Raw genomic sequence first — 15,109 nt, 5'->3', positions numbered from 1 at the left:
GTCTCAGAATATCACTCTTTACATCATACTAGCAGTTTATTCAAAGGTGAACAACCCCCTTTAAATGTCACATGTGCAAACTGCCTGCCTGTTCTATAATAATAATACAGGGCTATAATAATTAACCTCCTCCTCTGATGGCCTCTTTCTATTATATAGTCAGGAGATAAATTATATATAATAACTGTGTGTCCTTTTAAACAGTCCTAGAAGTGGGCTGAACCGTCACCATGTATACAGTATGTTTCTAAGCATTGAAACAATAGCCTGATGCTTCTGCAAACTGTTACTGCTGTCATGGGACCTTGCATTGCAGCTCAGATGGAAATGACTAGTTTTGTCGGCTGAGGATTCTGGGAGCGCAAGTTTGGCTTCGGCCAAGTACTTTATTGGAGTGGGGATGCAAAGCCCGGATAATGGATGAACATGGGTCCCCCGTTTGATTTGATTGTTTCAGCCTGATTGTCTTACCTCATTGGTCACAGATTTAAGCAAAAAAGGTTTTTGCGGGTACCCGACCCGCTGCAGGACTCTTCACACTGGTATTAGATTTGGGCATGATCATGTGCTATGTTGGCTATCCTTCATGTGCTTCCATTATGCATTCCTGTATTTATCATTGCTTTCTCCCTTTCACCCCACAGGAGTTGGAAGCAATGAGTCGATACACAAGCCCGGTGAACCCGGCAGTGTTCCCACATCTGACAGTTGTACTGTTAGCCATCGGAATGTTCTTCACGGCTTGGTTCTTTGTGTATCCTTTTCCAAATGGAAAAATATACCACCTAGAGGTAGTTGGAATTATTATTTTTTTAAATGCAGGCCTAGGTTATTCTGAGCTGTAGGCCTTATTTGTTTACATACTAATAGGGGTGGCAGCTTTAATTGCTGCAATAAAAGTTGGCAGTTGGAGGCTTTAGGTGGTAATGACTGGGTGTGACAGAAATATGATTATTCAATGTAATCAGTGTGATATCATATGATACTCTTTAGCTTTGTGAAGCCTTTGTCTTTTCCTTAGCAACTGTTTTCAGCTATGAGGTGACGTCCACCAAATACACTCGAGATGTGTACAAGGAGCTGCTCATCTCTCTTGTTGCTTCTCTCTTTATGGGCTTCGGAGTCCTATTTCTTCTGCTGTGGGTCGGGATCTATGTGTGACCAAGCAGGTAAGCCGTGCACTGTGCTATGGGACATTTACAAAGCCGGTTGAAAAAATTCTCCTCCAGAAACCTCACATCAATGCAATGGAAGACAGACCAGCGCTTGACGCATGGAGAAGGGTGGGGAGAGGGGAGTCGGGGAAGAAAGAAGACAGAAAAATAAAAAAAGTACAAAAAGAAAATAATATAGTGTAGTAGATTGATTCACTGACTTATAATAATATATTTAAGTGATTTATACCGTCTCATTCTATAGTCCGTGCTGATGATGATAGTCAAACAACTACTTTAGTTGTCATATAATACAGTACAATATATATATATATATATATATATATATATATATATATATATATATATATATATATATACTGTATATATTAGCAGTTCTATCTTTCACAAAATTACAAATAGTGCAAGTGCATTCACTCTTTTAGTTTTCAAAAAAAAAGATTTTTGTATGTATCAGTAGTATGTATATTTTATTACAATGACTATACTTTATTTATGTTGCGCAGATATATTCCGCAACACCTGACAGAGATTATATCTCATTGCCTGCCCTGTTGGAGCTTAATATTAATGTACCAATCCCATATACAGGAAACATGTACCATCATGCACAGCTCAGTGTAAATTGCAAATGGACTCTGAGCCATTTCACACTCCTGTGGTTGTTGTCAGTGACTCACGAGTGCCACATGCGCTTCTGTTCAGGTGCAGGATGGAGAGAAATGTAGAAGCTTAAACTCAGGCAGAAATGGTCTTCGGATGCTCAATTCTGTCACTCAAAGTGAGAGGTGTGTTAGAACCCAGCAGAAAAGCGTCAGAGGACGCTTGCTGCATCAGTGACTTAAAGGAGAAGGAAAGGCTAAAACTAAGTAAGCTTTATTAGAAAGTTCTATATAAATACACCAGTAAACCCTCAAAGTAATGCAGCTCTGAGTCCTCTTTCAAAAGAAACACCACATTATTTTCCTTCTATTGTGTACTCATGGGCTTCTATATCAGACTTCCTGTTTTCAGCTTAAACCTCCAGGGCTAGGGCTTGAGCATGCTCAGTTTGCTCCTCTCTCTCCCTCCCTGCTGGAATCTGAGCCCAGAACAGTGAGCAGGGAGAGACTCAGGCAGGAAGTGATGTCCCGCCAAGCTAATATGGCAGCTGCTATCCTAAACAAACATAGAGCTTCTAGAGCTGTTTACGCAGGTATGGTAAAGCATTCTGCAGAATAAAAATAGTGTTATAGCTTGCACTAGTGATGTGTGGGTCGCGTAAAACCCGACCCAGACCCGGCTTCCCTCCACCCGTGCTCGTCCGACTTCTGGGTTCCTCTTATAGACCTGCCCTGCAGATGACGTCACAAAAGGGGTGGGGTGAGCAGGCACGTGGCTATAAAACTGGAAGTCAGAAGCTGCAAATTGGGGTGCGAGGTCGTCCCTAACCCGACTCACAGGTATTGGTTCGGCCCACACACCACTAGCTTGCACTATTGTGGCTAATCGATTGGCAATAAACTACTTTGGTAGCTTTCCTTCTCCTTTAACCATTTGCAGTTATATTTGGCATTTGCTTGAACATTACAGTGTGGGGTGCTTGACTGCTAATAGCATGAAAACTAATGGAAACAAATAACGTTTGCCAGGGACAAGAAACACTGCTTTCAATAGCAATACACATACTGTACAAATACCTTAAAGGGGCTGTTCACCTTTAAATTAACTTTTAGTATGCTTTAGGGAGTGATATTCCGAGACAATTTGCAATTGGTTTTCATTATTTATTATTTGGGTTTTTTTTTAGTTATTTAGCAGCTCTCCATTTTGCCTTTTCAGCAATCTGGTTGCTAGGGTCCAAATTACCCCAGCAACCATGCATTGATTTGAATAAAAGACTGGCATATGGATAGACAAGGGCCTGATTAATAAAACGAATAATAAAAAGTAGCAATAACTCCATTTGTAGCCTTACAGATCATTTGTTTTTCGATGGGGTCAGTGACCCCCCCCCCCATTTGAAAGCTGGAAAGAATCAGAACAAGAAAGCAAATAATTCAAAAACTATAAATAATGAAGACCAATTGAAAAGTTGCTTAGAATCGGCCACCCTATCGCATACAAAAAAAAAGTTAACTTAAAGGTGAACCACCCCCCTTTAAAGACCCTAGAAAATCTGTAATGAGTGTATATTGCAACGTTTTTAGATTCTCTGTAGCACACTGTTTAAAGGGTAAATTAATCACAGACTTCATCCACATTACAATGGTTGTGTGTATTGGGGAAGTTATTTTGAGCTTCAGGAAAGACAAGATATTTAACTGGTCTCTTCCTTGTCTCTCCTCAGGTTTCTCCCAGGAGGGAGCTTTGTTTTTTTTTGTTTTTTTCTCACTGTGTGTCTGGGGACCAGTACTGGCCGTGGGTTATTGCATCCGCTCTTATCATTGCAGCGAAGGAGATTTCCATATTGTGGTGAATAACTCACAAGTTACAATAAAAACACTTTTACTATTTTGCATTGTTTTTTTTTCTTTTGGGTTGTAAGGAGTCACATTGGCTTGCACTCAGGGAGGTTTTGCAGGGGAATAACATACAGGGCCCTGTGTATTAAAGGAACAGTAACACCAAAAATGTGTTTTAAAGTAATGAAAATATAATGCAGTGTTGCCCTGCACTGGTAAAACTGATGTGTTTGCTTCAGAAACTCTACTATAGTTCATATAAAGAAGCTGCTGTGTAGCAATGGCAGAAATTGAAAAAAGACCATATGGCACAGGTTAAATAGTGGATAACAGATAACACCATTATGTTCTAGGGATGCACTGAATCCACTATTTTGAATCCACTATTTTGAATCCTTCTCAAAAGATTGGGCCGAATATAGAACTGAATCTGAATCCTAATTTGCATATGCAAATTAGGGGTGGGAAGGGGAAAACATTTTTACTTCCTTGTTTTGTGACAAAAATCGCATGATTTCCCTCTCCGCCCCTAATTTGCATATGCAAATTCGGATTAGGTTCGGCCCGGCAGAAGGATTCGGGCGAATCCGAATCCTGCTGAAAAAGACCGAATCCTGGATTCAGTGCATCCCTATTATGTTCTACAGAGCTTATCTGCTATCTGCTGTGTAATCTGAGCCCGTAGAGACTTCGCCAATTTACTAACAGGCGCCAATTTGCAAGTGAAGGAGACAGACGCTAGCGCTCATTCGCACTCTATCGCTCTGGCAAATTGATGTTACTCCACAAATTCACCAAGATGCAGATTTTACTGAACGTTACCTCTATCGCCAGCTCAGACCAGGAGAAGTGCAATAGAGTAGATAGGACTTGCTCATTCTTCTGTTATTTACATCATATTCAGTGAGTGGAAAAAGCATCTAAGTTCAAAAAACGCTGGCGTCTTTTCCTTTTTTTCAGAGTGATAGTCTGCATAAGTCCTTACATTTTTTTTGGGTAACTGGGTTCCCCCTACATTTTCTAACATATGGAACATATATAACTATACAGTGAGCTCATGTGTAGGGAATTATAACAACTCTATTGTCTTTATTAAGGTTCCCTGGGCATGTCTAATTCACAGTGGAAATGTAATGTATTTGCTGCACTAGATAACATAAAGACCTCCATTACACTTTAAATTTTCCGCCGTATGCAAATTAACCTGAGCGCAAGACTCTAGCCAATTTGCGCTAGGCAGAAATGAATGCTATCGCATCTTTGCTTGCATTGCAGAAGTAACGCTAGCGAAAATTCGCCATCGGCCAGGACAAACTTTAGTATATAAGCGTTGTCCCAGCGAATTTTCGTGTGGCGAAGTGTTGCGCTGGGTGCGAAGTGGACGCTGGCGATTAATTGCCAGCTAGTAAATCTGCCCCAAGGTGTGTAGTTGCATTACAAGCCCTTGCAAAATTTTTAATGCGGAAGTATGATTTGGGACTCCGCCCCTTTGTCATTATATGGACTGAGAGGTTGTTGTATCCTCTATCACTGAGCGCCAAGATTACTCGCATTATAGACATGGGGAGGCACATTTATCAAGGGTCAAATTCATGTGAGTTTTTTAAAACTCCTATAAACTCGAAATTCGACCAACCGCAATTTATTATAACAATGATATTTTTTAAACTCGGGTGAATAGGAACTCTAATTGAATTCGATTCGAATTTTAAAAACTCAATTCGAGTTTTTCTACGGAGCCCACTCGAATGTCGGGAAGGCTGCAAACAACTTCCCTGAACCTCTCCCATTGACTTAAAGAATTCGGCAGGTTTTAGGTGGCGAACAGTCGAATTCGAGTTCTTAAAGGGTTAGAGCAGGGGTCCCCAACCTTTTTCACCTGTGAGCAACATTCAGATGTAAAAAAAGTTGGGGAGCAACACAAGCATGAAAAATTTTCCTGGGTGGTGCCAAATAAGGGCTGTGATTGGCTATTGGTAGCCCCTATGTTGACTGGCAGCCTATAAGAGGCTCTGGTTGGCAGTACACCTGGTTTTAATGCAACAAAAACTTGCCTCCAAACCTGGAATTCAAAAATAAGCACCTGCTTTGAGGCCACTGAGAGCAACATCCAAGGGGTTGGGGAGCAACATGTTGCTCACGAGCTGCTGGTTGGGGATCACTGGGTTAGAGTATTGATAAATCTCAAAAATCGAATTAGAATTCTTTGAAAAACTCAAATCGAGTTTGAATAACTACCTAGTCGAATTTGACAGTTTTGACCATAAAAAAAAACTCGACCCTTGATAAATCTGCTTCTAAGTGTGCGAGTGCTTTCCTACTACTCACTATGATTTGCCCGTCTAGATGACGGGCCGTACTGAGTTGATGTTATAGTTGTAGCTTAGGTCCAACCTTCCCCCTACTGGAATCAAAGGGTGGTGCAGTCCTTGTCCGATAGAAGATATAAGACGTATCCCGCGCCAAATATTGGTGGAACAGACGATAATTTGTCTCCGTATGGGGTGATCTAGTCAGCAGTCAGTGTATAGGCCGCTTTTGTCTGGTACATTTCGGGATTCAGTTCTGCTAACTGGCATTCGACAACATCTTGTTTGCACTCCTACATCAGCAGCAACCAACAGAGCTGACACACGCCCACTGATGTTACGCCATTGTGCATTTAATAAAGCCGTGTTTTCTCTGTGAGAATTTCCCAGTTTTCACAGACCCAAAAAACACCGGTCGGAGTACAAAGAATTATTTATACATTTATAATACACAAAAGCCATGAATATCTTATATTAAATTATATCCTTATAAACGGTGAGTTCTGATGTCATCAGTTATAAACGGTGAGTTCTGATGTCATTTTTCTGATGTCATTACTGTCACATGACTCACTGAAACTCGTGTATTATAATAAATAAAGTTCCCTTTGTTGCAAAATATGAGGATATTAGAAGTTACCTCGGAGTTCCATGACCTGTATAAGGTAATAATATCCTTATAATTTACAAGAGGGGGTACTTTATTCACTATATATTGTGGGTATTTATGTTGCAGACAGGATTATCCAGTCCCAGGAAGAGTCAGAGCGGGATAGGGCAGGAACATGGGGAAATATAAATACAAATCTGAAAAAAAAAAAAAAATTAAACGTTTAAAAAATAGGGTTTAACCAATTCCCTGAAACGAGGCACCTTACCAACGGGTTAATCCCTTGTGCTTTGAATTGGTTAAACTGTTCCAGGCGATTAGCGTCTCTGATTATTGCAAGGAAACTATTTACAATACAAATTAAAATTTAAGAGCATCATTTGTAATAAGGAGGGAAGGAAAAAAAAAGACTTTTCGGCATTAAATTGCAAGACTTTCGGTTTATGCGACGACATCGATTTGCACGGCTCTGCGCTCTCTCAAAGAGTCTTTGGTGCGCCATCAACCCCACCCCTGCTGAGCAAAATGGTTGCGCCTGCCCAAACTATAGAGCGCGGGGGTGTTTTTTGGTTCTCACTGCCGCGTTAATAATAATAATAATAATAAGTGCACTTCAGTGGTTAGACAATTAAATACAAAAAAAAACACAGATTCTCCAACAAGAAAAAGAGAAAATAAAAAATCCACATAAAATGCTAAAAAAAAAAAAAAAATTGTCCAAAACTTTCAGTAACTTCTCATTGGTCGGGCTGCCGCTCGCTTATACAAACGCTTTGGCGAAACCCTTCGTGGGAGGTGAGACAGATGGGGGGGGGCAAGGGTGCAAATTTTCCTGTAACGTAGATAAACAAAGGTGGGGAATGGAAGGTTTGTAACAGAATCACAATAATTCAATAAGAGGGTCTGCACTCATTGTTAATCCATTCCTCCTGCTTATTGCTCTATTGTCTTGCCTCCAGTTAAGCGTAGACCCCCCTCTAGATCCAGTGTTTTCTTGCTTCCAGTTGACCCATAAAGTTCCAGTGGTGCTCCGTCTGCTCCAGTGTTGCGCTTCCAGTGAGGGGCCCCGTGGCTGCCCGCAGTCTGTTTGGGGGGCTTTTAGGGTCAGCCTCTTTCCAGTTTAAGGAGGGAAAACTATTGTAGGCAGGTAATTCTCTGCCGCTGTCACCTGCACCGGGGATTAGTCGCAAAGCCGATAAAATGTGAAATAATAGTCTGTAACTTGCGAGGGATCAATGGAGAGATCGTCACAGGCCGAGGCAGCCTGCAGGATAGAAGGAGAGGGGCATCTTATCAATGAATCGAAATCTTGCTCAGCTCCAGACCTAAGGGCAGAGACACACGCTCAGATTCGGGGAGATTAGTCGCCCGGCATAAAATCTCCTCTTCTTCGGGGCAACTAATCTCCTCGAACTGCCTTCCCGCCGACTAGAATGTAAATCGCCGGTGGGATGGCCCTTGGAACCTTTCGTTTTCCCAAGTCGCCCAAAGTTTCCACATGAGGCAACTTTGGAAAACGAATCACTCCGGGGATTTACATTCTATCCAACGGGAAGGCAGTTCGGGGAGATTAGTCGCCGAGGAAGAGGAGATTTGTCGCCGGGCGACTAATCTCCCCGAATCTGACCGTGTGTCTCTGCCCTAAAATACATCAAATGTATTGCTTCTGTAGCCCTGTACTACTGGATGGGAGGCAGAGTGGGTCTCAGAAAGACGGTTTCTTCAATCTTTTATCAAAACGCGGTCAATATTTTGGGACCGATTTGATTCTAGTTGCGAATCTCGAACTTTGGGATTGCTACAGTTATAACTCACTCTGTAATGACTATTTAGAATGTTTTCTGTTCAAAACAATAAGTACTTCTATATCATATTGAAAGACATTATTCTACTTGTTTAACATTTAAAGGGGAAGTGAACTCTAAAATAGAATAAAGCTAGAAATGCTGTATTTTGTATACTAAACATAAACATGAACTTACTGCACCACAAGCCTAATCAAACAAATGATTTATGCTTTCAAAGTTGGCCACAGGGGGTCACCATCTTGTAACTTTGTTATACATCTTTGCAAGACTAAGACTGTGCACATGCTCAGTGTGGTCTGGGCTGCTTAGGGATCGTCATAAATGATCAAAACAGCAAATAATATCTTCCAGAAGCCGATACAACAAGACTGATTAATAATCAGAATATACAGACTGCACTGGCTCCTGTGTTGTCATGTAATCTAATGTGGATTTTATAGTTTTTGTATTGTTTAATACAAACTTTCTCCAACTCTGCAGAACCAGTGGCTGCAGCAAAATAATCCTCCAAATAGAATCCAGAAGGTTTCAAAGGGAAACCTTCCGAATAGCGTTTGCCCCCAAGGGTCTTAACGAGTATTTTTCTTTTGTATCATTCTTAAATAGCCGCTGATGGAGTATTTTTAATGGTTGATACATGTTTATTATTATAATCTTGCCTGAAATATACACTGTAACTTATTGTCTTCTTAAAATATACATATGTTTCACTTTTAGGTTCTAATTTGGGACAACGGAGCATGCTGGGAAAGCTATGCCTGATCTTTTGGACTTTTTTCACTTGGTGGGGGCCGTGGCTTCGTGAGTTTCTCTCTATATATAGCTTGTTAATTGTGATTGCTAGTATCTTGATAAAGACCCGAAACGTCGATTGGTTTAATAAATTGTGGAAACTTTTTTTTTTTTGCAAAGACCCTGTTTGTGCAACAGCTTTTTCATATACATATTCTGTTAGCACCAGGGCATTTCTCCCAATTAAGTGAGTGCAGAAGGCATCTTATGGTTATATATATATATATATATATATATATATATATATATATATATATATATATATATATATATATATATATATATATATATATATATATATATATATATTAAAATATAATATAATATATATACTTTACTGCCTGCAAAATAAGGGCTTTTTCATTTATCCTACATGTCTCCTTTAAGGTTGTCGCCATCTTGGATCTTGTTGGGCCATCTTTTGAGTGTCTATGACACTGCACATGCTCAGTGTGTTCTGGGTGGCCGTTGAGAAGCTTATGGGTTGCAGAAGCCATTTCTATGATCATGTGATGATAAAGATAAAATAACATTTGGTTCCAGAACGATACAGTGAGGAAGCAGAATGAGGAGAGGGAATAAGGAGCTCACCGGAGGAGACACGCGCAGGTGGAAGGTGAAATCTTGCGAGGGAAGTAACTGCAGGGACCATAAATGAGACGTGGGAGAGACCTGCATGACACACACATCTGTCCCCTGTGATGGAGAGAAGAGACATTTTAAACGTGTGGCATTGCCTTACTATGTTCACTGGCATGGTCTTCCCAATAATCCATGTGCCTCCTCCCCAGTGTTACAATAAGTATAATTAGTAGACGCTCCATCTAATTAAGTTTGGGAGCACCTAATATAGAGCCTATGCCTTCCTGCATTGCCAGAATCTCCTTCTAATTAAGTCTGGGAACATTTAGGGCTAGTCCACACGGGGAGATAGCGACGCGTTTGCGGTCGCCGCGACCGGCGCAGGCGACAGTTTTGTATGGGCGCCTATGTAAAAACGCCTGTGCTAACCACACGAGGCGATGCGCTTTTCAACAGTCGCCTGAAAAAGCCTGGCGAGGCATTTTCAGGCGACTGTTGAAAAGCGCATCGCCTCGTGTGGTTAGCACAGGCGTTTTTACATAGGCGCCCATACAAAACTGTCGCCTGCGCCGGTCGCGGCGACTGTCGCGGCGCTTTGTCGCCGCGACCGCAAACGCGTCGCTATCTCCCCGTGTGGACTAGCCCTTAATATAGAGCCTTTTCCTATCTGCATTGCCAGAATCTTCCAATTAAGTTTTGGAGCATCTAATATTGGGCATTTACCTTTCTGCATTGCCAGAATCTCCTTCTAATTAAGTTTGGGAGCATCTAATATAGAGCCTTAGCCTTCCTGCATTGCCAGAATCACCTTCTAATTAAGTTTGGAGCATCTAATATAGGGCCTAAGGGGTATATTTATCAAAGAGTGAAGTTAATAGTGAAGTTCCGCCACTAGAGTGAAATTCCGCCACTTCCCATTCATTTCTATGGGGTTTTTAAAGGCTTATTTATCAAAGGGTGAAATTTCACTTTCACCCATTGATAAATACGCCTTTCAAAATCCAATAGAAATAAATGGAGAGCTGCGGAATTTCACTCTAGTGGCGGAACTTCACTCTTTGATAAATTTACCCCTTAGTCTTCCTGCATTGCCAGCATCTTCTTCCAATTAAATTTTGGAGCATCTAACATAGAGCCTTAGCCTTCCTGCATTGACATAATCTCTTTCTAATTAAGTTTGGGAGCATCTAATATAGAGCCTCAACCTTCCTGCATTGCAAGAATCTCCTTCTAATTAAATTTTGGAGCATCTAATATAGGGCATTTACCTTTCTGCATTGCCAGAATCTTCTTCTAATTAAATTTTGGAGCATCTAATATAGAGGCGAATTAGTCTTCCTGCATTGCCAGAATCTTCTTCTAATTAAATTTTGGAGCATCTAATATAGGGCCTTAGCCTTCCTGCATTGCCAGAAACTCCTTCTAATTAAGTTTGGGGACATCTAATATAGAGCCTTCTACTTATCATAACTGGCATCCAGGCTAGACTCCCCCAGCCGCTGCTCTTAAACTTTAGGCCAAGCCTAAAGTTTTGGAGCACCTAATACAGAGCCTTAGCTTTCCTGTATTGTCCAGATGCTCCTTCTAATTAAGTTTGGGAGCATCTACTATAGAGCCTAAGCCTTCCTGCATTGCCATAATCTCCTTCTAAATCTTGCCCTGGCTGTAGGCCCAACTATTCAAATATTCCATTTTAGTTTACCTGGGGGCAGCCTTGATTCCTGGGAGATGTGACGGCTGCTGATTCCTGGCAGCCCTTTCCTTCTGATGTTTCACAAAAGTTCACTGATACAGGTGAGGAGGAACTGAAATGAGATCTTTGTTAGATCGTGAAGTATATATATATAGATATATATATATATAAATGCATTGAACGGGCATCGGTGAGAGGAAGGGATCCCATGGAACTTAAACTCACTTGAGCTCCAGGGTGAGGCTGCCGGACAGAGGACTGTATTTGCTGATGGGGAGTTTATAGGTGTAATTTCCTGACCTGGGAAAGAAGAGAAATACCAGAGATGTGTTACCTGGACAGGTATATAACTCCGCATTGTCTCCTATACAGACTGACGAGTGACACTCACCCACAGGTATCCAGCGAGGCACATGATTGGTTAGTAATGAATGTGTCCGTCTCCAGCAGCCGCAAGGAAGTAAGAGAGTAGCGAGATCCTGTTTAGGGAGAGACATAGTCACTGAGAATAGCCTATAGGAGCAGCTCCAGCCAGTGAAGATGGGATTGTTTGGCCACCAATATTGAGTCAAGACAGCGTGGCTCCATGTTGGTGCTAAAACAGTCCAGACACATACTGTATACAGGTATGGGACCTGTTATCCAGAATGCTCGGGACCTGGGGTCTTCCGGATAACGGATCTTTCCGTAATTTGGATCTTCATACCGTAAGTCCACTAGAAAATCCTTTAAACCTTAAATAAACCCAATAGGCTGGTTTTGCTTCCAATGAGGATTAATTATATTTTAGTTGGGATCAAGTACAAGCTACTGTTTTATTATTACACAAAAAAAGGAAATACATTTTTTAAATTTGGATAAAATGGAGTCTATGGCCATTCCGTAATAAGGACCTTTCTGGATAACAGGTTTCCGAAAAACCGATCCCATACCTGTACGAATAAATACAGGCAGGCCCAATATAAAAGATGATTCCGTTACCATTACTATTCCCTTGAGTCTTGTCCATTGGTGTAACGGGCGTACTTTCCTCCTCCAAGCTCCTCCTACTGCGGACGTCCTGCACTGGAAGACTGTTGGGGCTGTGTTTATTTTTGCCCTGGGTGTGAGGTGGCAACGGACTGACTGGTCTGGGAAGGGTCTGCAGGGAGTTGCGGTTCTTGTCCAGATTGCGAGACTTTCCTTTCTTAATAATTGTGGATGAAGCAGGGTCTATGGGGTACATGGGAATATTAAAGGGATACTGTCATGGGGAAAGATGTTGTTTTCAAAGCACATCAGTTAATAGTGCTGCTCCAGCAGAATTCTGCACTGAAATCCATTTCTCAAAAGAGCAAACTGATTTTTTTATATTTAATATTGAAATCTGACATGGGGCTAGATATATTGTCAATTTCCCAGCTGCCCCCAGTCATGTGACTTGTGCTCTGATAAACTTCAATCACTCTTTACTGCTGTACTGCAAATTGGAGTGATATCACCCCCCTCCCTTTCCCCCCCAGCAGCCAAACAAAAGAACAATGGGAAGGTAACCAGATAGCAGCTCCCTAACACAAGATAACAGCTGCCTGGTAGATCTAAGAACAACACCCAATAGTAAAATCCAGGTCCCACTGAGACACATTCAGTTACATTGAGTAGGAGAAACAACAGCCTGCCAGAAAGCAGTTCCATCCTAAAGTGCTGGCTCTTTCTGAAATCACATGACCAGGCAAAATGACCTGAGATGCACCTACACACCAATATTACAACTAAATACACTTGCTGCTTCAGGAATGACATTTTATATTGTACAGTCAATTATTTGCAGTGTAAACAGTGTCATTTAGAAATAAAAACGACACCATAAAAATCATGACAGAATCCCTTTACTCATTAATGTCTCTAAAAAAAAATCTTTGATATAGAAGAGGGGGGATCTAGGGGTGTGCAGGTGCAATCCTGGGGTTAATGCTGCCTCGGCAACAGCCCTGATATGGAGCTGCAAGTGCAATAATACTCTGCATTAAAAGCAGCCATATTTCCAGGTATAATAAAGAAAATACAGCTCTTTTACTTCACCTGGAGACGCTATTCATCACCCTTGGTAAAGTGCTGACTAACGCAAGGTTCTTACTTTGCCTCATGCTGAAAATATAAGAAATTAGGGATGCACCGAATCGACTATTTTGGATTCGGCCGAATCCTTCGCGAAAGATTCGGCCAAACACTGAACTGAATCCGAATCCTAATTTGCATATACAAATTAGGGGTGGGAAGGGAAAAACATTTTTTACTTCCTTGTTATGTGACAAAAAGTCACGCGATTTCCCTCGGATTCCGTTCGGCCGGGCAGAAGGATTCGGCCGTATCTCAAACCAAATCCTGGATTTGGTGCATCCCTATAAGAATTAACAACATCTAGTAGCCACGGTCGCTAATAATAGCAACTATATAGCAATGTAGAATTCTTGTGCAAATATAAAAGCAAACAACTCATATAGTATATAAATTCATCTTAGGGAGAGCCTGACTGTAGCAAAAAGAATATATTATATAGATCCAGAAAAACCACTTTATATCTCAGGGACTGGTCTATTTCCAGGTTGGGAAATCCCTGAAATGTATTAATACAGTAATAGGGTTCAGCAGATGCTTTGCCAGTTTCCCACCTGTCTGTGCGATGGTTTCGGCTGAGGTTTTCCAGGTGATGGTGGGAGACGGTGAGCTTAGAATACGAGGGCAGCAGACGGCTTCACAAGGAGGATTCATGCAGAGGTTAATGGTGAGCGGAGGATCTTGATGCCAGTCTGTGGAATAACATGGAGACAATTTATCACAGAGTTCAGTGCGGGCACAGCAGCATTGACCAATATGTGCCAACTGTTATAGCCAATAACTGGTGAATCCCTAGTTACTTAGCATTGCAGTATTTGTGCAGCTGCTTTACTCAGTATCTCTAAATTGCAAGACAAATATGGATTGTGCTTTTGCTATCAGCATCTATGGCTGAAGCAGACAATATGAGACAGGACTAGTATAGTGATTGTAGTATTTACACCCCTGCCCAAAAGCATAAATGGACACTGTAACGGCTGCTTAAGCTCGGGGTTTACTGCAGTCACATCAATTGAGACTTTACTCAATTTTACTAAAATTAAGTGGCGGTCACTAGCGAAAATTTATGAACAGGCGTAGAGGACAATTCGCTATCGAAAGAGGCCGTCGCTATTGTAGATCAGCGCCCTATGGAAACGTTGCACTGCATTTAATAAAATTGCAAGGGCTTGCCCTGCTTAACTAAACTCCTGTGTGCTGATGATTCTCCTACGATCAGCGCCCTATCGCCAGGTGAATTTTTGCTCAGGTGAACGATCGTTACTCCGCAAATTCACTAAAGTGTGAATTTTACAGAACGTAACCTCTTTCACCAGAGTTTCCTTCGCCACCGAAAAGGCCCCCATACACGGGCCGATAAAAGCTGACGAGAGACCGAGTCGGCATCTTATTGGCCCGTGTGTGGGGCCATCCGACGGGCTACCCGATTGATCAAGGGGCCACATAAACGCACAGATTCAACTGGATTTTTTAACCGTCGGATCGCGGTCGCATCTGTGCGTTTATGTGGTCCCGCAATCCGACTGCCCGTATCGGATGCATTATGATTCAGATCAGCCCGATATCGCCCACCTCAATGTGGGCATATCGGGAAGAGAT

The 15,109-nt window shown here is 41.6% G+C and overlaps 1 protein-coding gene across 4 annotated transcripts in view; it reads right to left on the bottom strand.

Moving 5' to 3' along the window:
• Positions 1–6,628: 6,628 nt before the first annotated feature.
• Positions 6,629–15,109, bottom strand: part of myrf.S (myelin regulatory factor S homeolog) — an 84,164-nt gene continuing 75,683 nt past the window's right edge. For all 4 annotated transcript variants that reach the window (XM_041560878.1, XM_041560879.1, XM_041560880.1 and 1 more), the window contains 7 exons: positions 14,065–14,202; positions 12,395–12,625; positions 11,805–11,892; positions 11,639–11,713; positions 11,423–11,525; positions 9,730–9,834; positions 6,629–7,802 (listed from right to left, as the gene is read on the bottom strand). In XM_041560878.1, the coding sequence (XP_041416812.1) occupies positions 7,719–7,802; positions 9,730–9,834; positions 11,423–11,525; positions 11,639–11,713; positions 11,805–11,892; positions 12,395–12,625; positions 14,065–14,202 (824 nt within the window). In that variant the 3' untranslated portion in view covers positions 6,629–7,718. The remainder of the gene's footprint in view (positions 7,803–9,729; positions 9,835–11,422; positions 11,526–11,638; positions 11,714–11,804; positions 11,893–12,394; positions 12,626–14,064; positions 14,203–15,109) is intronic.

This window comes from Xenopus laevis, chromosome 4S, assembly GCF_017654675.1.
Source record: "Xenopus laevis strain J_2021 chromosome 4S, Xenopus_laevis_v10.1, whole genome shotgun sequence".
NCBI lineage: Eukaryota > Metazoa > Chordata > Amphibia > Anura > Pipidae > Xenopus > Xenopus laevis.
The sequence above is the reverse complement of the archived record's forward strand: the minus strand, read 5'-3'. Positions and strand labels throughout refer to the sequence as shown.